Consider the following 26,038-nt stretch of genomic DNA (forward strand, 5'->3'; position numbering starts at 1 on the left):
ATTTTCTTTTGACCACAGCCTCCCCTGTCTTCATAGGTGATGCCCGTGTGCTGTATATTTTCGATGGCGGGAACCAGCACAGACAAATAAAGTGAAGGCTATGAAGACATCACAATAGTTGAACATACCAAAGTTATCTTGTCTATGCTGGTTTCTGCTGTAGCCTACAACGCAACCATATTTTACACCCAGAGAAGAGCTGCCTGTTGACTGTAGCGCCCAGAAGTACTTTTCATGCATATTTTGCAGCCATTGGACAGGAGTTCCTTGTATTTGAGGGTGGAATGGGATCAGGTGATAAGGGTCTCTGAATTTACAATTTTCTCACCATGCTATTCTTCTAGCAGGTATTAGATCAAGAATGGTTGCGATCGACACAGACGAGAACATTTGGGGAGATGACATTACGGGTAAGTGTGATTTCATTCTCTTTGATAGTGCCCTAAATGACACTCAAAACAGATCATTTTTAACAGGGGCAGAGCGCCTCATTGAGCAGCACCAGAACATCCACCAAACATCTGGAGATGTCCCATCTGTCCACCTTTCAGTTTCCCCGCCTCATCTGTAGATTGGGGGATGGTGGATTTTCTTGACGATTTAGCCGCAGCTGGCTCTGCCGACAGGAAATCTATTCTGCGGAAGAGACGGTGGACCACGGACATTAGGCCGGTCTAGGTCCACCATGTAAGCCATGATGGTCTTAGACAGGAAATGTCAACAAAGGCCCTCCACGTGCTGTGGCGAAACTCGGAGCACCTGAGGGACATTAGGTATATTTTCTCCATAAACAGACTCCCATTTTCTCAAAGTGGCGTGCCGTATGGAAGTGGGAGCAGAGCTGCAGAAAAATCCCCACCATAAGTGCAGGGCCAGACTAGATGTGGTGGTACCGGCCATGACCGGGATGCCAGAGACGCCGCCTCCACTTCTCCAGTTGTATAGCAGCTGGCATAAGACATCCTTAATGATGCCCTCAGGTGGGAAGAACGATTGTGCTTCATAAGCCACGTAGATCTATCATTGCAATTTTCACAATCTGATTTACACACGCCAAGTCGGTCTTCTTGTAAATCGTGAGCAAGCTTCATTCACCTATATTGCACGAATGATTGAGCAATGCTTGGATTATTAAAATATAAAAAACACATATTTGCATGGCTTATACAAACTTAGGGCTTGATTTAGATCTCGGCTGACGAGTTACTCCATAACAACAGTGACGAATATCCCGTCCGCCAAAATATAAATCTCATTATATCCTATGGGATTTATAATTCAGCGGATGGGATATTCATCCCCATTGTAATGAAGTAACCCATCCACCTAGAAGTCTAAATTAGGCCCTTAATAATTCTGGGGAGACTGATGACACGGTATCCAGTTATGAGCTTGGAAACGCTTTGATGAAACTGAAGGATACCGTGCATGGTGCAGCGTTGTAGAAATGCGCGGACATCCGTGAGATCACACCATTACACCATCATCGTGTTCACAAACAGTGGACTGAGAATTACTCGTATTGCGTCGATGGATCCTTCCATAACTTAAGGTCACATGGACCATATTACAAACTCGGGCCCAATAGTACCGCTACGCATTCTGGCGAAGAGCTCCAGCGCTTTATTCAAACTTTTTGAAATACAAACCTTCACTAATACAATCTTCGAAAAAAGATAGAAAAAAATGATTTGTGTTTGAGAGCCTGGTTGCCAGGCAACGCTTGCTGCTTTCTGTAGTCATTCCAGACGAGGGTGGGTCAGTAATACCGAATTGTAAGGCATTTCACACTCCTGTAGCCTGATTTATGGAATCCAGATCTTTACTCGCAGTCAAAACAAGTCTGAGAATTGCAACCAGATCCAGTAGTGAAAATACAAGACAACGCTTGAACAGAGCATCGGAGAAATTAGGGCGGTCAAACATACAAAGACGTCTCTGTGGAAAGAGATGATATGCAAGGAGGGGGGGGGGGGTTGCCAAATTGTCAGGGCCTGTGGAAGTGACATCCTTTGCCTTTTGAACCCTGACAGCATTACAGGTTTACCCTTGTCCCACCCTTAGTCCACCAACTATGTGGCATGTTGAGCAAAAGAATGATGAGTTTAAACCAGATCTCTAGACTGGGGGTGAATGTTTTGATTTGTTCCGTCCATCAATTGTGTGTCCTTTGCTTTCTCACCCTAAGTGCGCCAGGTATGCCCAGACGTGGGTCCTAGGCTCACTGTGCCACTGGAATCAAGCTATCCTGGCTGAGGAGGGGTGAAACCCCGAAACCCGTCCTAGGATGCTTGTTTCCGGTCAAGGGAGGACCTGACTCGGCAGTTCAGGCTGGACTGTTCCATTGAGGCACAGGGTCAAGACTGATTTACATATGGCCAGGTCTAAACTGGCGTGGCATGGTGAGCAAAAGAATGATGGATTCAACCCAGATCTCTTGACTGGGGGTGAATGTTTTGATTTGTTCTGCATTCCGTCCATCAATTGTGTGTCCTTTGCTTAGTCCAACAACAGCACCTAGTTTGCTGCTTCTGTGGGTTAGGGCGAGGAGTAGAACCTGTACAAAGTTAACATGTTTCCTAGACTCCTGTTTACTTCCTGTTCTTGCGCCAGCCTTCTAGACTCCTGAGATCGGGCGTAACCAGGGCATTGCCAGTGGTTCCAAACAACGAGCCAGAGGAATCAATGGGCATCAAAACCTGTTTTATGGTTGATACGAGTAGTACCAGGGTAAAAACTGATGTTTTGTGAAAGCATTTCTTTTTCTGCCCACGTAGCAGTAGTGTCATGTGAATGTTCATTTTCACTGACTTGCCATCAACCAGCGGATAGTTATGTTGCCTCTGCGTATCTTTGGGCAGACCCAAAAATGAATGAATGAATGATTGGATTTATAGAGCGCTCAGCTACTGTGAGAGCATCCCAGGCATATAGCAATTGGGAGGAACAAAACCACCTCATCCCTTGAACAGGTAGGTTTCCAGTTGTTTGCAGAAGAGATTTTTATCTAGAATCCATCTGAGGGGTCAGAGGAGTTCCTGTCGGGTGGGGGTGGGGGGGGGGGGTTCTTGGTCAGTGTAGCTCCTGTGGCGCTAGGGAGTGTGCTGGACACTCTGGAACATCTACACACAGGGTAAGGTTTGGACCTTGCCCTCTTCGGTCACTGGGCCTCTCCAACCAGCTGTTAATGGAGCTGAGAGGGTCTGTGGCCCTCCAGAGAGCGAGGACATGGGCAGAGGCACACGTAAAACCATTCTAGCCTCCCCTGTGCTGCGCAAATAAGGGAGAGGCTGGGCTCTTCCGGGTAAGAACGGGATGAAAGGCGGCCCCTAGAGAACCAATATTACACCAACCGACCAGGGCACAAATGCTATTTGCATCACACCAAGTGCACCAAAACTGCAGAGCTTGATTTGTGATAGAATGAGAGCCGGTGCCCAAAGCTCTGCACTTTAGTTGCCACCAGACACTCCCTGCCTGTTTATCTCGCTCTTGGAGGTTCCTGTTTTTTACCCTCTAGACCGTTTTTGCGTCTTTCCTATTTCTGCGTTTTTCCCTCTGTTGCTTTCGGTAAATGTCTGGTGTGAAATAATAAGTGCCGGTCCCCAAAAATGAGTTGCAGCGCCAATTAAGGAGTAATCAATTGCATTTACCCCATAAACTGCTGTAAAAATACATCTGCCCTCCCCGACAAGGGCTGTGGTTTTTCACTTTCAGTACGAAAGTCGATGCAGAAAATACATTGCAGCTCCAGGGCCCAGAGCTGCAGCTGTGCGGTTCCACTGCTGATGCAACATTGCAGCTCCAGGGCCCAGAGCTGCGGCTGTGCGGTTCCACTGCTGATGCAACATTGCAGCTCCAGAGCCCAAAGCTGCAGCTGTGCGGTTCCACTGCTGATGCAACATTGCAGCTCCAGGGCCCAGAGCCGCCGCTGTGCGGTTCCACTGCTGATGCAACATTGCAGCTCCAGGGCCCAGAGCTGCAGCTGTGCGGTTCCACTGCTGATGCAACATTGCAGCTCCAGGGCCCAGAGCTGCCTCTCTGCGGTTCCACTGCTGATGCAACATTGCAGCTCCAGGGCCCAGAGCTGCCGCTCTGCGGTTCCACTGCTGATGCAACATTGCAGCTCCAGGGCCCAGAGCTGCCGCTCTGCGGTTCCACTGCTGATGCAACATTGCAGCTCCAGAGCCCAAAGCTGCGGCTTTGCAGTTCCACTGCTGATGCAACATTGCAGCTCCAGGGCCCAGAGCTGCAGCTGTGCGGTTCCACTGCTGATGCAACATTGCAGCTCCATGGCCCAGAGCTGCAGCTGTGCGGTTCCACTGCTGATGCAACATTGCAGCTCCAGGGCCCAGAGCTGCAGCTGTGCGGTTCCACTGCTGATGCAACATTGCAGCTCCAGGGCCCAGAGCTGCCGCTTTGCAGTTCCACTGCTGATGCAACATTGCAGCGCCAGGGCCCAGAGCTGCCGCTCTGCGGTTCCACTGCTGAAGCAACATTGCAGCTCCATGGCCCAGAGCTGCAGCTGTGCGGTTCCACTGCTGATGCAACATTGCAGCGCCAGGGCCCAGAGCCACCGCTGTGCGGTTCCACTGCTGATGCAACATTGCAGCTCCAGGGCCCAGAGCTGCGGCTGTGCGGTTCCACTGCTGATGCAACATTGCAGCTCCAGGGCCCAGAGCTGCCGCTCTGCGGTTCCACTGCTGAAGCAACATTGCAGCTCCAGGGCCCAGAGCTGCCGCTCTGCGGTTCCACTGCTGATGCAACATTGCAGCTCCAGGGCCCAGAGCTGCGGCTGTGCGGTTCCACTGCTGATGCAACATTGCAGCTCCAGGGCCCAGAGCTGCGGCTGTGCAGTTCCACTGCTGATGCAACATTGCAGCTCCAGGGCCCAGAGCTGCGGCTGTGCGGTTCCACTGCTGATGCAACATTGCAGCTCCAGGGCCCAGAGCTGCGGCTGTGCGGTTGCACTGCTGATGCAACATTGCAGCTCCAGGGCCCGGAGCTGTGCGGTTCCACTGCTGATGCAACATTGCAGCTCCAGGGCCCAGAGCTGCAGCTGTGCGGTTCCACTGCTGATGCAACATTGCAGCTCCAGGGCCCAGAGCTGCAGCTGTGCGGTTCCACTGCTGATGCAACATTGCAGCTCCAGGGCCCAGAGCTGCGGCTGTGCGGTTCCACTGCTGATGCAACATTGCAGCTCCAGGGCCCAGAGCTGCGGCTGTGCGGTTCCACTGCTGATGCAACATTGCAGCTCCAGGGCCCAGAGCTGCCGCTCTGCGGTTCCACTGCTGATGCAACATTGCAGCTCCAGGGCCCAGAGCTGCCGCTGTGCGTTTCAACTGCTGATGCAACATTGCAGCTCCAGGGCCCAGAGCTGCGGCTGTGCAGTTCCACTGCTGATGCAACATTGCAGCTCCAGGGCCCAGAGCTGCGGCTGTGCGGTTCCACTGCTGATGCAACATTGCAGCTCCAGGGCCCGGAGCTGCGGCTGTGCGGTTCCACTGCTGATGCAACATTGCAGCTCCAGGGCCCGGAGCTGTGCGGTTCCACTGCTGATGCAACATTGCAGCTCCAGGGCCCAGAGTTGCAGCTGTGCGGTTCCACTGCTGATGCAACATTGCAGCTCCAGGGCCCAGAGCTGCAGCTGTGCGGTTCCACTGCTGATGCAACATTGCAGCTCCAGGGCCCAGAGCCGCCGCTGTGCGGTTCCACTGCTGATGCAACATTGCAGCTCCAGGGCCCAGAGCTGCGGCTGTGCGGTTCCACTGCTGATGCAACATTGCAGCTCCAGGGCCCAGAGCTGCGGCTCTGCGGTTCCACTGCTGATGCAACATTGCAGCTCCAGGGCCCAGAGCTGCCGCTGTGCGTTTCCACTGCTGATGCAACATTGCAGCTCCAGGGCCCAGAGCTGCGGCTGTGCGGTTCCACTGCTGATGCAACATTGCAGCTCCAGGGCCCAGAGCTGCAGCTGTGCGGTTCCACTGCTGATGCAACATTGCTGCTCCATGGCCCAGAGCTGCCGCTCTGCAGTTCCACTGCTGATGCAACATTGCAGCTCACAGATGCAAAGCTGCTTATTTGGTTGAGGACACTGGGCGGTGCAGTGACATTCTTCTAAACATATTCCTTGCACCAGGCCTAATAGAGAACACACACCTTTGCAGGGCCTGTGAAATTGCACGATTATGAACCCACGAACGAAAGCATCTTTAGCAGATGCAATCCCTTGCAAGGAAGGCGAGCGTGTAAGAAGACGTGCAATCGAAGGATCATTTCTGAATGTTCACCATTCCAGTTGTAGGTGAACAACAATGGTGAATAATGGTGAGCTGGCACCTGCTTCAGTTAGTGCTTGTTGCAGCAGCCAGCCCTGAGCCCTGCACGGTGACAGACTGAGTGGATGAGCAAAGTGGGATCTGTGAAACCGAACCTGTTTGCCACCTTCTCCGTTAGGACACCTGATCCGTGAGGCAAACAGATTGACCCTTCACTTGCTGATTGCCCCCCCTAAAGTCATCATCTCTGAGGCTTTCTTGAAGTGATCCGATCCGTCCTGCTTCAGTGGGCGCCCTCCTGCTTCCTGTTTGTGAGAGCGTCCATTGTTTGCATGTCAACAAACATGGCTGCCCCAGTGCCCCGCCAGCTCACCTGAGTGCTGCTCGCTTCTCTCCACTAAAGGGGTCCAAAGTGCAGAAGTTCGTTTTTGCAACTTTTCCAGGCTCCATGGGAAGCCTTCATCATTTCGCTCCATTTCCAAAGTTTTTTATTTTGAGACATCTATATGAACTTTGGAACGTTCCTATTAATGTATGGTATGCATATATATTTTTTTAAATGCAGAAAATATGCTTCCTATAAAGCAATTGGGTCATCTTTATGGATGAAGAATTCCTTCACCTGGAATTACTAACGCAGCAGGAACCTGTCATTCCACGGACCTGGAATACTGTGGTATTCCTACTTATCCCTGTGAAATGAGGAACTACCGGGAAACCTTTTTTTGCCGGTGAGGACTGTGGATTGCAAATTCAGGAAGGAGCTTCAAGGGCTGGTCTGAGGAAACATGGCTGCGAGGAAGGTAGGAACAGGCCAGGCATGGCTTCAGAGACCCCGTCTCTGTGGGTCAGAGGATGTTTGACTGGTTGGGCTGGTGTGCACTGCCTGTCTCTGCCCGCACCTGGCCACAGGACCTCCCTAAGGGAGCACAGAAGCTACAGAGGTGGTACAACAGCGGTGCTGCCAGCTCTCCGTGTGATGTTCCCTTTCACCTGGATATGGCACCGGGGGGCTGGGACCACTTATTCTTCGTGCAGATGTCTCTTTTATGGATGCAGTTTAGGACCACTGTCTTTGGAACATCTAAGACCTCCTACCAGGCTAGGCTAGCTTGCGTCTATTTCCAGTTTGATACTGAAAGGTATAGACTCCTGCCCAAGATCACACAGAGAGTCTGGGTTACAGCAACCAAAACCTCCGCTCATACTTCCTGGCTCCCGACCTATTAACTGATGTGCGGCTCTTCCAGAGGAGATGGGGTTGGTCGTTGCAGCGCTAACGCTGGTGCCAGGAGACCTGAGTTCTTATCCTGCGACCTGGCCAAACTGGGATTCAGGACAAATTTCTTTGAATGTTAATTCACCAGCTCCCTTAAGAGCCAAACATTTATAAACGCATAGGAATAGGCTTAACACAAATTAAAATGACGCATATAATCTTTGTCCTGGGCCTGCTCGTGAAGGCTTTCAAACAAGACTCCAAACCAATAGCCATAGAAGAGCAGATGGGCCTGGGTTTGCACCCCGAGCTAATATGCTCGTGTCCTATTGGCCACACAGTGTGATCTTCAGCACATCACTTTGTCTTCTGCCCTGTGCAATGCTACTGAAGACGTGTGCTTGAGTAAACGTATGTAGGGGAGTTTAGATTGGAAGCCAGTCCCTCCCTGGCACATCAAGTACAGCCCTATGGACCCATCTTGACTCCCGCCGATGAGGAATTGTAGAACAAAAAACATCTAGACCCCGAGGGCACTGCTCGCCCAGACCCCGAGGGCACTGCTCGCCCAGACCCCGAGGGCACTGCTCGCCCAGTCCCCGAGGGCACTGCTCGCCCAGACCCCGAGGGCACTGCTCGCCCAGACCCCGGGGGCACGGCTCGCCCAGACCCCGGGGGCACGGCTCGCCCAGACCCCGGGGGCACGGCTCGCCCAGACCCCGGGGGCACGGCTCGCCCAGACCCCGGGGGCACGGCTCGCCCAGACCCCGGGGGCACGGCTCGCCCAGACCCCGGGGGCACGGCTCGCCCAGACCCCGGGAGCACGGCTCGCCCAGACCCCGGGGGCACGGCTCGCCCAGACCCCGAGAGCACGGCTCGCCCAGACCCCGAGAGCACGGCTCGCCCAGACCCCGAGAGCACGGCTCGCCCAGACCCCGAGAGCACTGCTCGCCCAGACCCCGAGAGCACTGCTCGCCCAGACCCCGAGAGCACTGCTCGCCCAGACCCCGGGGGCACTGCTCGCCCAGACCCTGCGGGCACTGCTCGCCCAGACCCCGGGGGCACTGCTCGCCCAGACCCCAGGGGCACTGCTCGCCCAGACCCCGAGGGCACTGCTCGCCCAGACCCCGGGGGCACTGCTCGCCCTAATAAATGCCAGAAAGGCATTGCATGAACCCTGATAGAAGAACCAACAGGCTCTGTATTCAACAATGTGCAATGACTTCGTAAGTTACCCTTAGCTCTATCAGTACAGTGTACGCTGACTGCTTATGGCACCGGTAGCTCTATCGGTACAGTGTACGCTGACTGCTTATGGCACCGGTAGCTCTATCAGTACAGTGTACGCTGACTGCTTATGTTACCGGTACCTCTATTGGTCCAATGTACTCTGACTGGTTTTGTTACCGGTAGTTCTGTCGGTACAATATATGCTGACTGCTTATGTTACCGGTAGATCTATCGGTACAACAATGGACGCTGACTGCTTATTTTACCGGTAGTTCTGTCGGTACAACAATGGACGCTGACTGCTTATTTTACCGGTAGTTCTGTCGGTACAATGTACAGTGAGTGCTTATGTTACCAGTAGCTCCTTCGGTTTTTAGCTGAATAAAAAAAACCAGTGACAGAACTTTTAACTGCAGCAAGCTGGGGGGGCAGTCCCTGGGTGGCGGCTGGTCACTGTAGCCAAGGTGTCCCCCCAGCAGGCTGCAGAATGCGCTCAATGAGGAACTAAACAATCTGGCTGTGGAAACAGAAGTTTTATAGCAGAGCCCTTTCCGCTCCTCTTTTCATGGGCTTGGAAAACAAGGCCCTGTCTGTCCAGCAAGACCCCTCAGCGCCTTCAGACTGGCCTCTGCTGGGGGCGGTCCAGTGCTAGCTTAGTGGAAGGGTCCCCCCCCCCCCCCCCCCCAAAAAAAAACAGGGAAAACCCAGATTTTTCTGCAGGAGCGCAGAAATGTGATGCCTGGGATCCCCGTGTTTGCATATCACTTCCCTTCCGGGTCACGAAAGGGTATTTCCTGCTTCCACCCGCAGCCTTATTGTCACATTTCCTTACTCAGTGTTTGTCAATTGCTTGCCTTGGAGGGCGCCCTGGGCGCCTCGGAGGAGATGCACCTTTGCCCCCTCTCTCTTGCCTCCCTGGCTCCCTCTCTCCTTTGTGCTGCAGAAGAGGAGATGGTATCTGGGCACATTCCTGGCGTGGCTGCCAGATAGCAGCGGCCTCTGTCCTGGGAGCAGTGCCCGACAGGAATGCGGAGCTGGGATTACAATGAGGCGCACAAAGGCTGCGTCTGGGGCTGCTGCGGATCTGGGAGCCTGGGAGGCAGTCGACGTCTGCCCCGGTTCACTCCTTCATTGAACCCGAGGGCCCCTGCTCACAGGTGTAAAGGGCGCCCACACAGCTCTTCGATGGTCCGGGAGGCTGTACTACCAGGAAGAGTGGGTTCAAACAGCCGGTGTGTGTCAGTGGCTAGAAGACACCTCTGGTTGTAGTTGGCACCTTGTGTGCAGTGGATCAAACTGCAAATGCATCTGATAAACTTGACAGAAGTTCTAAATATTGAGTCAAGCTTAAAGTTCTTCTAGATTGTGTTTTGCCAAAATAGGCAATACAAACGTGTTAAATGCATCATAATATTGATAATAAAAATAATTTTTTTAAACGGAACCATAGCTGATAAATAACTCCTTCTCGTCATTCTAGTCAACACTGTAAAAAAAAATCCTAATGTGAGACATAATTGACTATCATTATATACAACCTCAGTTCACCTACTTTGCATATTTGTAATTTCATCAAAATTGGCAACAACAAACTTCCAAAATCTGATAGTGCTACTCGGAACAATGGCAAAAACAACAGTTGATGGACCGAATGCAGAACAATGTCATACATTCACCCCAGTACAGAGATCTGGGCCCAAATCCATCGATTTTTGCTCACCATGCCCTTCCAGTTTGGACCCAGCCGTATGCAAATCAGTCTTGAGCCTGTGCCTCATGGGAACAGTCCAGCCCGAACTGCCAAGCCAGGTCCTCCCTGGACTGGAAACAAGCATCCTAGGACCAGTTTCGGGGATTCACCCTTCTTCAGCCAGGATAGCTTGATTCCAGGGGCATGAAGAGCACGGGACCAGATCACATCTGGGCATACCCGTCCCACTCGGGGTGACAAATGCAAAAACAACAGTTGATGGACAGAACGCAGAACAATGTCATACATTCACCCCAGTACAGAGATCTGGGCCTAAATCCATCGTATTTTTGCACACCATGCCATTCCAGTTATTCTAGGTATGCCCAGAAGTGGTTCCCGTGCTCTCCATGCCACTGGAATCAGGCTATCCTGGCTGAAGAGGGGTGAAACCCCGAAACTGGTCCTAGGATGCCTATTTCCAGTCCAGGGAGGACCTGGCTTGGCAGTTCGGGCTGGACTGTTCCCATGAGGCACAGGGTCAAGACTGATTTGCATATGGCTGGGTTCAAACTGGAATGGCATGGTGAGCAAAAAAACGATGGATTTAGGCCCAGATCTCTGTACTGGGGTGAATGTATGACATTGTTCTGCATTCTGGCCATCAACTGTTGTTTTTGCACTCTGAACAATGGAGCATGGATCACGGTTTGGGGTGCGCAAAGAGCGAGTGGATTCTCGAGTGCTAGGGTTCTCTCCGATCCCTCATACTTCCATGATAGACAGCCACATGATCACCACCCACCCCTCATTCCAAGCGCTTGAATGTCAGATGTTGAGTCTCTCGAAGGTAGTAGCTGAGGGATCCCGGCAAACATGTATCCATAGACCAAGCAGAGCCACAATATATCACTGCCTCCCTCAATGCAGCAGATCTGCTACTCTTAGCTGCATTCCAGTTCTGAAACAGGAAGTGACATCAGAGGAAGCTGGGAAGTACGCTCTATAAATCCAAAAGTGCTAAGTTAAATGTTGTCTTTTCATGGAGATGTCAAGTAAAAGAAGAACTGTCTTTGACCTTGCACATTTGCTGCTGAATTAGACTGCTCGCAAACTGGATGTCGGTCTAATTAAGAAAAAGGTTTAAGAAATAAATAGATTAAAAAATGTTCAGACTGGGATATCTGGAAAAAGTTCAATCAATTTTGAGGAGCAAGATAATTTATTTATAAAAATGTGTCTCCTTCAACATCTGTGTAAACTGCGGAAAAAAGAAGTCTGTGAATGAGTTGGTAATCACTCACGCTTTCATTTCAAATGCATCATGCATTTTCAGATCTCCTTTTATCGAAGAAGGCCAAATGATGTTGTTATGCTTATTAATTTATATCTATTTAGGCAGTGGAACATTATTGTCGTGTGGAAGCAGCAAAACTATTCCCTTGACACAAGCGTGTAGAAGGGATTGTGGTTTTATGAGTAGGGATGACAACACAAAGGGTTGTTGTTTCACGAAAATGGTGCTTCAACATTATCTTATATATTATAATTATTATTAGTCGTAGTAGTAATAGCATCATGAATAGCAGAAATAACCCTAGAAGAAGAAGGGGTAAGAGAAGGTTACTGCCCCAACAAAATCATAAACGCAGAAAAGATCTTTGGAGGTTTGAGGAGTATTTACTGTTCGAAATAAATCGTTTGAAGTGATTCACTGGAATTTTGAAATAATAATAGATATGGTGAACCCTCAAACTTTTTAGTGGTTTGTTTGAGGTGATTCCACCCCTGAATTTGCCTTATCAGCTCTATTTGTGGGACATGTTTAGAAAGTAAAAGCAAAAGTGTAGGTGGCCTCAAATAGGCAGATTTTAGGGTTGAATTCCTCTCCAACTTAAATGTTAATTTTGGAGAGAGTTGAGGTGTTTTTATGTAGTTTGAATGACTAAACACCTTGATTTTTCATGGACTCAGCAAATCACCTGAAATTCCTCTAGTTGGTTGGGGTCTACTCATCAAGGAGAAAGAGATTTGGCCCAGACCCAAAAAGGTGACGCCGACATACAAAATTTAACTTGTATGTAAGTAAGACTCTTGGGCCAGGCGTTCCTCACCTGCCCTCGATATCAACTTCAGGTGACTCATACATAGCCACCACTTTCTGCAGAACTGTCGCGCCTCCGCTCGTAAACGGTTAATAATATCTCAAGATGGCACGGTTTTTAAATTCAAATATTGCAGACACACTAGTACACTCCCTGCCAGCCAAGAGGAAGAAAAAAAAACCCTACAGCCACATCTACATATCCGCCCATCTGTCCTCAAATGCATTCTTCTTATTTTTAGAGAGCGCTGTGTTTATTTCAGCTCCAAGACTCGTTTACGACTCCCCAAGACAGACTTTGTGCTTTTCTTATTCTTTCTACACGTAGCACGTAGTCTATTTTGGTGCAGGGGGCTCCTTTTGTTTGTTGGACTTTGCTTTTTGCCCCAACATGGACCCCACAGAATGTGCGAAGGCTTTAGAATCGAGCTTGAACCTATTGCCACTCTGTGGTGGAAATATCTGCTTATTTGCAGAATGGAGCCATCCCAGGATTGTGAAGGTGTCTGCAAGCTTCGGCCAGGGTGGTTACCATGCGGCCAGGGTAGCTACCATGCGGCCAGGCCAGGGTGGTTACCATGCGGCCAGGCCAGGGTGGTTACCATGCGGCCAGGCCAGGGTGGTTACCATGCGGCCAGGCCAGGGTGGCTTCCATGCGGCCAGGCCAGGGTGGCTTCCATGCGGCCAGGCCAGGGTGGCTTCCATGCGGCCAGGCCAGGGTGCCTGAATTCAAGCCCTTTCTGCAGAAATATGTGGTCCCTTCGGTGCAGGGCCTGTGTAAATAGAGGCCGGCGAACAAAGGCCGAGCCCCTGCCGCTCGGGGCTTTCGGAGCCATTTGAGAGCTGAATGCGCTAAACACTGCTTATAACCGCCTGAAAAGTTGGAGAGAAAGGGGTATAAAATCCCTTTCTTTAACTCGCTTTCTGCTCAGGCCCTGGGGGGAGGGTGTTCGGGGCCAGAGGGGGCCGGGTAAGCCTGTGGAGCCGGCTTTTTCTTCTATTTTTCCAGTGCTCTTTTGAGTGTGAAGAAGTGCCCGGGTCAGCGTCCTGGGCTTTAATGTCGGGGAAAGAACCCCCCCACAGTTTAGTAAATGTTGCATGTAAACGAAGGCATTTCGTCTGCTTGGCCGGCTCCCTGAGCACCGGGGCCACAATCCGGTCACTTGAAATCACAGGGAAAATTCACTTTAGCATGTTCGAGGGGGTTTAACGCAGCAGGGAGTGTGACCTGGGCGCGCTCGCGCACGCACCTCCGCGCGCCACGAACGTGGCTCAAGCGCGCGGAGAGCGTCGTTACGTCAGGAGACGGGGACGTTTCTGTTGAAAATACACTAGCCGGTTGGGCACTTGGTGACACAACAACATTGCGGGCACCAATACGTACACTTAACAAAAACGCATTTATTACCCCGTTGACTCGATAGCACCACAGTCCCAGACCTCGAGTACGCCATGGACACTTCGGAATTGTTTGGAAAATCAGATTCGGATTATCGAATGCTCTGAGATGCCACGATGATGCAGTGTGTTGGCACCATTTTACACAGGGCCACTGGAATTATGCGATTGCACGGCAATGTTCGTATAATTGTAGAATTGTCGCATTTACTGTCTAATCCATCATCTGATGCATAATCTGCAGAATTGAACAAAAAATGTGTGTTTAGTTCATCTGGTTCAAAAGTTAGTAAAAACTCAGCGAAACTTGTTGCCGCACAGTGGAAGGTCCTTTTCTGTAGCTTATTGCTATATTTGTGTGTTAAATTGGTACTAAAGAAAAGCCACCAATGCCCAAACAGTGTTAACAAGTTAAAGAATGACAAAATAACAAAGTAATACTATCATAAAATGTGCCGCATAATGCCACATAATTTACCTTTTCTTGCTGTATAATTGACTCAGCACTGACGCATATTTTGCCTCTCCCCTGCTGCATAATTCCAGTGGCCCTGATTATATGTCAGCACCATCTTCCAAGATTCCTCCGGAATTTTCAACAGTGCAGTTAAGCATATCTTCAGAAACCCACCTCCTATCAACTGGTTCCAGTAAGACCATGTCTAACTGGTCAGTTTTCATTTCCTCTTGGGCTGCCAGCTAATTGTAGCGCTGGATCAATGCCCAGATCGCAAGGTAGTATTTCATGGGCTTGTTTTCCTCATGTGGAAGGGAGAAGGAATTTTTCTTCCACGACATGGCTTGCTGGTGAGATCAGAGCCAGCCACCACCCAACGCGCCTGTCCATAAATGATAAGGCACATGCCTTTGCTAAACTGCCACCAGTCTGAGTTTTTCTAAAGTTAAAAAGATGGCCCTGGCAGGTGCCGAAGGCAGTGTTGGCGTGTTACCACATCACGCTCTGAGTAGACGACAACTCCATTCCTTATCTTTAGGAAGGAAACCACATCATCGCATGCAGGCCGTCCACTCCAGGGTCCAGCCTTGACTTAAATGAAGACACCACGCTGATCTGAGAAGACAAACAATCTACCCTCCGTGACAGGAAGATACCACTAGAGCCTGGGGAGACAAACATTGCAGCTATCACATACATAACAACACAGATCCACTCCAACGGACATAACACAGATCCGTAGGATCACCCAAACGCCAAAGAGTCAAATCACTCCCGCTCCACATGCCATATTCAAGAGTACAACACATCAACCTGAGAACACCAGGACTCCATTCCTTATCCGTAGAAAGGCACCACATTACCACGAAGAGACAAACCAATCCAGGTAAGAGCTCGGCATAAAGGAAGACGCTACATCATTCAGAAGAGACCACCTTCGCCCTCACCTAGAGAACACTTCCTATCACGCTGAGGAAATAACGACCTTAGCCGTGATCTATGTGTGTCCTCATGTAACATAACTGGTGCTATGTAAAGCGCTCTGATACCTGATTGGATTTGGTTCAAGTTCGCGCCATATAAAACTCTGCAACAACAACAACAATCTATAGAGGGGCAAACCAACACTCCAAAGGGACAACTCACTCCAGGCTCCCAGCTGCTGTTGCAGACAGGAGTACCACATCTCCCTGAGAAAGCAAACACTCCACCGCTCCAACAGGAAGATAGTACATCTTCCAGGGAAGACACACATTCCAAGATGCAGCTACAGGAACAAACCACACGCCACTGAGGATCACGCGAGGCTCCAGCTTCCACAAACACAAGAGAGCAGCAAGCCCCTCTCAGAAGATAACAGCCACCACTCTTCACCTACACAAATCGGCATCTCTGATAAGACACCCACCACAGACCTCTCTTTCAGGGTGGGACTTCCTGCCTGATAAGATCCTGGCCAGCTTCACTTATTGGGAGAGATCATAAGCCTCTGAGAAGATGACATTTGGCCCCTCTGCACCCCTGTACGTGAAGTGTCCTGTGCTTATTTAAGGGACTAGACGGCATCTCTCTAAGGAAACAACCACCTGCCCACTTCATAACCCGTGCCTCCTTCAAAGGAGGACTATTGGATGCATACCCTGTTTGCCTGTTCGTTTGCATTCTGTGTATTTGCATGGGGCTCATGATGGAATGGGTGCATGTCGGCATTGCTGAATCTTTGCTGGTCTAGAAAAGTATTTTCACAGAAAATCATGTTCTTATAAAGACGACTGGGGAACTGGAAGTAACTGAACAGGACCAACTACCCTCCTTCAAGGGCTGTTTGGCCATTTTTGACATCATAGTTTCTCTCAGCTTTAATTTAAAAAAAAAAATCTCTATTCCTGTATATGTAAAAATACTATATGTAGCTGACCACACATATAGTTTGATAATAGAGACGGAAAATTAAGAGAACTACTTATTATAAGGCGTTATCTTTTTTGAGCAAATCCTTACTTTTTCTGACAAAATACACCCAATTTAAACAGTTGGGCTGCCATGTGGTGCCTAGTCTCGCCCCCCCCCCACCCATCGGACTTCGACGTAGCATAATGAATGGTGCTGCTAATGTTTCTCTATATAGCTCACAAAGCTGTCTGCTTCTAGGAACCTCTACATTCAGAAGATTGAATGACTGACACAACCAGAGGTAGACCAAATCGCCCAGGATCTTGCAGCGTGTGTAAGTGGAGAAGCATGGACTAAGATACAGGTCTGCAGGACACCCCCCCCCCCCCCGAGTGACGTAGACATTGATCCCCATCACCTGTCCATCCGCTGCTGATGCGGGCTCACTTGCGTCTTGTCGTACTACGTCACTGTACATCAAGACATCAATCAAACCTTCCTCACCGTCACGTCTTGTGGATCCAGTAAATTAATCCACAGGCCACACACGGGGAAGGGAGACATTTAGCACATGCGTCTGTTCTAAACATATAGCACATGCACGTTCTAAACAGCTGCCCTATCCGTGAGACCACACACACCCTGTGTATATGGCGTCCTCTTGAATACTAAGACCGGTCACCTCATCGGAAGCGTCCAACAACAACCAAGCCCTCCTCTTTGGCTGCTGCCAATGGACCAATCCCGCTGGACAATGGAGCCTGCACGAGGCAGTGAGGCTTCCAGGACACGAGCACACCATGCAGGCCTTCCTGTTCAGGTCATGCCTCCATGCATAGTGTTTACTGCACTGCAGAGCAGATCTTTGCACTTTACAAGAAACTGTTTCAAAGAAGAAGATGGACTGGAATTACTTTACCGTAGAGCGTTTAAAACTATTGAACACGAGCCAAGAAATAAAAAAAATAATGACTTTTGGGTTGAAAGGAATCTGATCACAAGAAACAGATTCAAAGGGGCAGATTTATGAGCCCCTTGCGCCTCATTTACGCCGCCGTTGCGTCACTTTTGTGATGCAGCGGCGGCGCAAATCCTGCGCCATGCTGCGGGGTATTTACAACGTGACGCATCTGGGAGATGCGTCACGTTGTAAAGCCCTGCGCCAGCAGTAGGCGTACCTGTGCAGGAGAGGGCCTTCCGTCACAGGAACGGCTCCTAAAAGTGGCTGAGTGAAATCTACAAGATTTCACTCAGTCACTTTTGAGCCCATGCTGCGTCAAAACCCTGTGCCTGCTTGAAGCAGGCGTAAGGATTGACGCAGCATTGTAATGATAGGGCACCCCCGAGCCTTGCTGGAGCTGCGTCGCGCTTGTGACGCAACTCCAGCAATGCGCCGCCTTTTTGACAGGAGATGCGTCACGCATCTGCCCATCTGAGTGCCACGGTGCGCCGCATTGTAAATGCGGCGCATCAATGGTGGCGCACGGGTGGGCAGATGCGTCTTAACTCTTCTGGCGCATCTCTGCTGATTAGCAGAGATGCGCCAGACGTCATAAATCTGCCCCAAAGAGATTACAAGAAACATAAGAACTCACATTATGACCAGAAGTAGTTGGAAGGGCCGGCGATGAGTAGTGGGAACCTGAAGGGTGCAGACTGCTGGGAACATAAGACTAGTGTGGAAACCTTTTGTATAGTTGTGATTTCTGAACTTGAACCTTGACCCCCATTTGGACATTTTTGTGCCATTCCTCACACCCTGGGGTGCCTAATCCTGCCGTCTCCTGGTGTCTATTTCAGTGTTTTGTTTGGAGATTAGTGCTAAAGGAGCCATAATTCCCAGGCGGGGCTCGCTAAAGAGTAACTTTTGACTGACAGGCAGGTTGGTGAGCGCTACACCTTCTGTAAAGGCCCCTGAAGGTGTTATGGGGTGGGGATTAAAGAGAGCCACCCAGCTCCTGCTGCCCTTTCCCAGCCATTGGGCTGAAAAGGCAGTGTAAACTTTCTCTCAACATTGATCTGGTATTCGGGCCTCAACAAAGCCCGCCATAAAAAGCTGAACGGTGTTATAGAACTGTTTGTATTTCAGTTTGAATATTCATACGAACACCACCATGGAAAAACAAAAAAAATGAACTTGTGAAGGAGAAGTGTGCCCTTCTGATTTTAGACAGTGTATTATAAATTCATTATTCTATAGGCGCGTTGCGCATGCTTATGCCTTCTTTTAAGCGACGCGGATGTCTTAATCTGGAAATAGATGGACAAACTGATGGACTGACTTCAAACTATTCCTTCCAATGTGGCTTTTTCCCCCCTGCTCGTGGCTCTGCTTTCAGAAGAGCCTCCGGCTACAGTACGCCACATCACCTCCCCAGGGCCACCGGCTGCCTCCTAATGGCTACCCTCCATCTGTGTCCCCGGTACAGCGGATGAGGGGGCGCCCGCTTCTGGATTTGGGGACCTCGTTGTCCCAGGTTAAAATGCTAGATTTGCCAGTGAACCGTCAGAAACCATTAGTGTCTTGGAGAATTTGCCTTGCAGCGGTTCCTCAGCACGCGGGACTGTGTGCGCGCGTACAACGGCGCACGAGCGAGGATTCTGGAGTTGGGAACAACCATGTAGATTGCTCAGGGTGTCTCGGATCTAACAAGGTAGCATTGAGCACATTGGGGATTTTTCTATCCCATTAGTTGCTTCTTCTGCCTTGCTGGTGTTGTTAGCGGAACCCCGAGAGCACTGGAAGGAGGTTGTGGTCTCCCAAGCCTGGGCAGATGAAGGGGAGATGCTGTGCCTTGAGGCAGGGCAGCTCTAATGAAGTGGCCTTGTAGGTCTGTAAGCCGTGCGGAGCGGGGGTGGGGGAGGTCAGACTACATTGCAAATTGGAAGGTCAACAAAATGAGCCAACCGTATCGCCATCCGCAGCGTATCCTTTCACTGGTCAAGGTTGCGGGGAAGTAGTTTTTTGGATGGGAGACCACTTTCCTTCCACGCTCAGTACTGTATGGTGCAGGAAAAGTGTTTCCTAAGTATGGTATGACAAAACTAGTGAGTCGTAAATATTGTTTCCCATTGATTTGGAGGTAATAATGCAAAATCAACACACAATGGAGTGATATTTTTAGGGTCGAGCCTGCGAGACCATGCGCCACCGAATGTGTCTTGCTAGCAAGACACTATTGTTTACAAAAAGGGCTTGGGCCTACCCCTTACGTACCATTTGTGCGCCTCTTCTTCTTAGCGCCTCTAATTGGCTAGTTCTGCCGAAATGTCACGTCCGATGCTTGCTGTGGAGCACGGACCTAGCACAGAGTGATTCCTCTTAATTAGTGCCCATTTGCTGCTCCCAACATGATTAAGGTAGTATGTCTTTACCTAACAGGTGCCTCCGTTACATGCTAAGGAAGTGCTGGTGCCGGGAAAATTTACTTGCACTCTGTCCTGGCCATTTTATGTTGGCAGGGTATGCCCAGATGTGGCCACTGGATTCAAGATAGCCTGACTGATGAGGGTTATGAAACCCGAAACCGGTCCCAGGATGCTTGTTTCCGGTCCAGGGAAGACATGGCTTGGCAGTTCGGGCTGTACTGTTCCCATGAGGCACAGGGTCAGACTGATTTGCATATGGCCATGTCTAAACTGGGGTGGTAGAGTGGGCTAAAGAACGGTGATGGATTAAACCCAGATCAGTTGACTGGGGGTGAGTGTTTGATTTGCTCAAGCACTCCGTCCATCATCCCCTTTGGTATCAATAATGTCCCTGGCAGGCTGTGTTATGTTATGTTATCGTGATTTCTAAAGCGCACTGTTACCCTGGGGTGTCCTGGCGCTATGCGCTACCTATCTAAGAAAGCAGAGGGCCGAGAATTCACGAGAAGAGCCAGGTTTTGAGGCCCTTTCTAAATGGGAGTAATCCAGGGGAGTTCCTGAGATAGGTGGGAAGGCTATTCCAGGCCTTAACGTCACAGTGGCAGAAACTTCTGCCGCCCCATCTGAGTTTGTGATAGCGGGGGAGAATAGCGCGTTTGGATGTCAGAGATCTCAGAGTTCTCCCTGGCACATACCACTGGATAGAATGTTTGAGGAATTCAGGGCCGATGCCATTAAGGGCTTTGAAGACTAAACATAGGGCTTTGAATTGAATTCGAGCTGCCACCGGTAACCAGTGTAGGGATCTAAGCCCTGCCCTTACTGATGTAAACCTGGGTATACCGGTGAGTAATCTGGCTGCGGCATTTTGCACAGTCTGAAGTCTCGATAACTGTTTTGTTTGAATGTTGATATAGAGACTGTTGCAGTAATCCAACCGTGATAGGATTAATGCCGTTACTGCGATTTTTAGGCAGTCGTCTGGAAGGAGGGATCTAATTTTGCGTAAGAGCTTCAGGGTGAAGGCGCAGGAAGATACAACCCTACTGATCTGATCTTCGTACGAGAGTTTAGCATCAATGAGCACCCCAAGATTTTTTGCCTTTGAAACTGGGATGGGAGGTCTGCCCATAGAAGACGGCCACCAGTCTGTCGTCCACAGATTGGTCGTATTACCAAAAAGAATGACCTCGGTCTTTCCAGCGTTTAACTTAAGGCAGTTAGCTGCCATCCAGGCAGCTATCGCCTTCATGCAGTCATGACACTTAGAGGCTGTTTCTGCCTCTGCCCCCTTTTTGATCGACAGCACAATTTGAGTGTCGTCGGCGTAAGAGGACAGTTGAAAGCCGAAAGATCTGACCAGGGTGGACAGTGGGGTAACATAGACATTGAACAAAGTGGGACTAAGCGACGACCCCTGAGGAACCCCACATGGCAGAACAAAGGGCTTAGAACTGTTCTTACCTAGATCAACCGTTTGTGATCTATTGCTCAAAAAGGATTTTAGGAGATCCCAGGCCTTATCTCCGACCCCGACCGCTGTGAGACGGTCCATCAGAACATCATGATGGACCGTATCAAATGCGGCCGAGAGGTCCAGAAGGATAAGGATGGCAGCGCCTCCCTGATCCAAGGCCTCCCTGATCTCTTCAGTGGATTTTAAAAGTGCCAGCTCTGTGCTGTGCTCAGCACGGAACCCGAATTGCGTGGAATCAAGAGAAGCATTAGTTTGTAGGAATTGGCTGAGTTGGGCATTCATAGCTCTCTCGATCATCTTGGCTGGTAGAGGGAGGCGCGAAATAGGCCTATAATTGTTCGGGTCGCTGGCATCCAAATTGGGCTTTTTTAGAAGAGGGAGAATTGAGGCGATTTTCCAGAGGACAGGAAAGCATCCAGCTTCAAAGATGGAACAGAATAGTGGGGTAAGAGCTTTCCCAATGATTTCTGGGACCATCTTCAGAACGGAGGCTGGGCAAGGGTCCAATGGGGAGCCGGAGCGAATTTCAGAGAGGAGTTTCATGACTCCTGACTGTTCCAAAGGAATAAAGTGATTGAGAGTTAGGCGGCATCTGTCACGCTCTTTATTCCCCATAAACGTCGGTTGTAGGGAGGGTGACGGCGCAAAGGTAAATGATGAAAAGATAGTATCAACCTTTTGCAGGAAAAAAGCAGCTAATGATTCACAGAGTTCCGGGGTGCTTGCAATTTTTGGACAGGAGGGAGAGGTTAATTGGGAGACGGTTCTGAACAGCTCTCTAGATGAAGAACTGGCACCTCTTATCTGTTCTCCGTAATAAAGCTTTTTCGTTTCCTGTACTAGTTTTTTATATTTTGCCAAAGCTAACTTGTACGCTTCCTTGCTGATGTCACAGTAATCTCTTCTCCAAGCTCGTTCAAGTTTTTTACAATCTGATTTTTGGTTCTTTAGATTTTCAGTATACCAGGGGGCGGAGGGATGTACCCGCTTAGTAGTACAGGTTTTGACTGGAACTAGTTGAGTACAGGCCTGATCAACCCAGTCTGAATAGGTGGTAGCTGCCTCATCAATGTCGGTCACTGATCGGTCGCTGTGTGGTGTCAGATTATATTCCAGGAAAAGTTTTCCTAGCCTCAAACTGCTTTCATTGCCCTAATTCTATGTGAAATAAGCATCATTATAATTCAGAGCATTTCCAGCAAATCGAGCGTCTTAATGAGTCAAGTAAAAGCACCACTTTGACAATGTGCCCCTTTGCAAGGTGCCCATTAAATGATGGATTACTTTATAGGTCAAGACTAGGAGTTAAATTGTTATATTGTTAGCTGACCCATTCCAGCTCCTCCGTTTTCAGGCAATGCTCCTCCGCATCGCCGCTGCCGGGCAACCTATCATGTTATGATCTGTTATGATTGTTCCTTGTCCGGTTGTTCTATTGTTACCACTTCCTGTACCTTCGTAACTGCCAATCGGTAGAGCGGTCCGATACCCCATGTGGTCTTGTTCGCGCTATATAAAACTTTTAAAATAAATAAATAAACCTCCACCTAACATTGCACTCCCTGCTCTGGAGAGAAGCTATCTTTTCCTTCCCTTGCACGTGTCCTCAGCAGACATGCCCAGGCTGCAGGTACAACGCTAGAGTAGAGCGCCTGGAAGAGGCAGCCACAGCTCGAGACGCCGGAGACTGCACCTCGGAACACCACAGGTGGAAAGCATCCGCTCGCTGCAAAGCTTCACCTCCTTGTCTGCAAAGACGAGCCCCAGCATACCCCGATTTATGTAGCGCTACAACCGCACTTTTGTGGGTTCTAAGCGATGTAAATAAAAGGACATCACATCCCTCTGCAGTCTTCTCTTACTACCCACATCATGTCGACAACCCCAAACATAAAAATATGGATAGCATCTTTTTATATTGCACTTTGAACAACATTTCTGCAGTTCATAACCGCTGTAGACAGCGAGTCCGTTACCAGACAAGACCCTCTCCTCCACCTTCCCATCATCCCTTGTCGAGATCCCTCAACAATACTTTGTTTTCTGAAATAGTGCTTCACGTGTCTTCTGTTTCTCACCGCTGTGTGCAACAGGTCAGTCACATGGCCAGGACCGGCCTTAAATTGGATTGACCGGGACAGACTCCTGGGCGGAAAGAAAAGTTGATGTTTCTTGTGGGGGACGATGGGTGGTTGTGGTATGGTGGCAGAAGGTGTGAGGAAGATGGGAGGTTGATCCAATGCTAACAATTACTCTGAGGTACATTAAGGGATGATTACAGCCTTTAGCTTGACCCAATTGAGACCAAGTGGGATGGACAAGCTGTTTCATAACATTAAGTCAGGCAGCTCCCTGCCGCACCCCTTGGAATACTTGCGCCCCGAGCCCAGCTCGCCCATGCCAATACCCTGCATATGGCGCTAAGGCAAGTAATAATGATTTCGCTGGCGATGCCACCTGATGGCTTCAATGACTGTGAGTAAAAACAAAAAAGCATTGGCAAAGCCAATAAATAGCTCATCATAGGCGAGGCCTATCAGCTTTGCCAGTGCTTGTTGTAAATGGTATTTAGGTCATGATAGCCTGACATACTATCGTTAGCAATGGAGCATTAATGGGAAGGAGAGCAGAAAGTACAAGGTACAGTCAAAGGCCTGCGCTTTCCATCCCCGCAGCAAGTGGCCCAGGAGTCTCTGGTATTGTCTTAGTTGAGCGATTGTGCCTACAGGAGACTAGAGGAATTAGGCCGCGGATCTGCGGCTTTCCTCCGGAAGCCTTGAACTGGCCAGCTCCGGATACACTCAGCGGCATGTCTGTTGTCTTAGGCTATCTCGCGCAAGGTTTTTTGTTAGCAATAGACTTAAGGCATTATGGGCTAATAATGGACGTCTCGAGTTGCATTACGAAAACCCTAGCCTGAGCGGAGAGTCCAGATGTGCTCCCCAGGCCCTTGCCTCCTGGGTACCGGCAGGTGCATTACCTCTGGACTCACTCCTTCCCCTTCCAGGAGCTCTTTTTCCCCAGCACCAATGGGTAGCTTTACCTTTGCATTCCCTGCTTCCCCTTCCCGGACTATTACCCTTTCAGGAAATGTTCTTCCTGTGTGTTGGTATGCAGTATAAAACTCTGCACTACTTTTTGTAGGAACTGCTACAATTTTAAACTTCCACTTTCGGAACATGGCTGCTGACAAGGTACTTCCAGGCAGCTCAAACTCTACAAATTCTTCTTACACGTCTGAGCCTGGCTTTTGCTTATGTACCTCTAAAATGTATACTTCTACTTATGGAACCTGGCTGCTGGCAGCATAAACTCTACAATTTATGTTTCTGCTTCCGGGGTCTGGTTACTTCCGTAGTACCTGCAGGCAACATAAACTCTACAATGTCTTATTATACCTCCAGCACCTGCCTGCTTTCTAGGTACCTGCAGGCTGCATAAATAAACTCGGCAAATTAAACTTCCTCTTCCGGGACCCGGCTGCTTCCGAGGTACCTACCTCTACAATTAATGATTCCACTTCCGGGGCCTGGCTGCTAACAAGGTACCTCTACAATGAATGCTTCCACTTCCGGGGCCTGGCTGCTAACAAGGTACCTACCTCTACAATTAATGCTTCCACTTCCGGGGCCTGGCTGCTAACAAGGTACCTCTACAATGAATGCTTCCTCTTCCGGGACCTGGCTGCTTCCGAGGTACCTACCTCTACAATTAATGCTTCCACTTCCGGGGCCTGGCTGCTAACAAGGTACCTCTACAATGAATGCTTCCTCTTCCGGGACCTGGCTGCTTCCGAGGTACCTACCTCTACAATTAATGCTCCCACTTCCGGGGCCTGGATGCTTCCAAGGTACCTCTACAATTAATGCTTCTACTTCCGGGGCCTGGCTGCTTCCAAGGTACGTCTACACTGTATGCTTCCACTTACGGGACCTGGCTGCTGCCTAGCACCTACGGGCACTATAACGTCCAAAGTGCCTCTGCCCGCCCCACCCCCAGTCGCCAGAGTGCCTCTGGGCTAATGATGTGCGGGGCGTGGGGGAGTTGTCGAAGACGCACGCGGCGCCCCGTCTTCGGGGCCCTTCATCTATTTTGCATTTGATTATGCCACCAGCCGGCTCTTGTTTCTTTGCATTTTTCCCGCTTTACAGAAAAGTTATTAGTTCAAATATTAATGCATGAATTTTGCGTAGCCGGCCGCCCTTGATTGATGTCTCACCAAAAACGGGGAGACGTGGTTGTGTGGATTTGAGGAAAGTCGGGGCCCTACGACGCCTGCGCTGGAAGAGTTTTCAGATACATAATTTAGTTGCCCTGCAGGCAAGCTTTCAAGGCTCTGTTGCCGGAGGGCGAGAAAAAATAACTCTGCCTGCTAAAAGTAACTGATTTCTGCTAATGCACAATTAATGGCCGGGAGACGCACAAAGGGACGAGGGGCTGGCGGAAAGTTTCTGATTAAGAGCGTGTCCCTGCCTTGATCTCCGCCAGGCCTCGTCTTTTTTTAATGATGCTGAGCAGCGGCGCGGAGATGTCAACATTCCCCTGTCATGCAAATGCCATGTGAGGGTCATGTGTCGCGTGTGAGCGTGCGTGCCGGGCAGGGGAGCGCGTCCTGGAAGGGGCCGCCTGCCGTAGTCACGGTTCTTGTGGAGCGGAACCCTCCGAGATCGGGGTCTGATAAAATGGCGCCCAAGCAGCAGCAACAGCGAGGTCCAGGGAGCACCTGGCCTGGAAGTTCGGGCTGGACTGCCTGCCCCCATTGGAGCATGGTCAAGACTCATTTGCATATGGCTGGGTCCAAACAGAGGTGGCACAGTGGACTGTGGCCTGAGTTATTAATTACCAATGACTGAGATTAATTTAAGTAAGTTCTTTGAAATTAGTTTAATTAAGTAATGTGAGCCACCATCATTTAAGCGCCAG

At 49.9% G+C, this 26,038-nt stretch overlaps 1 protein-coding gene across 14 annotated transcripts in view; it reads left to right on the forward strand.

The window, feature by feature from the left end:
- MEIS2 (Meis homeobox 2) overlaps nt 1-26,038 on the forward strand; it is a 304,133-nt gene that overhangs the window by 88,025 nt on the left and 190,070 nt on the right. For 6 of the 14 annotated variants that reach the window (XM_085627334.1, XM_085627333.1, XM_085627328.1 and 3 more), the window contains one exon: nt 348-410. The exons of the other annotated variants lie outside the window; for them this stretch is intronic. In XM_085627334.1, the coding sequence (XP_085483460.1) occupies nt 348-410 (63 nt within the window). The remainder of the gene's footprint in view (nt 1-347; nt 411-26,038) is intronic. 14 annotated transcript variants of the gene reach the window in all.

The sequence above is a fragment of the Triturus cristatus genome, chromosome 9 (genome assembly GCF_964204655.1).
Source record: "Triturus cristatus chromosome 9, aTriCri1.1, whole genome shotgun sequence".
Taxonomy (NCBI): Eukaryota; Metazoa; Chordata; class Amphibia; order Caudata; family Salamandridae; genus Triturus; species Triturus cristatus.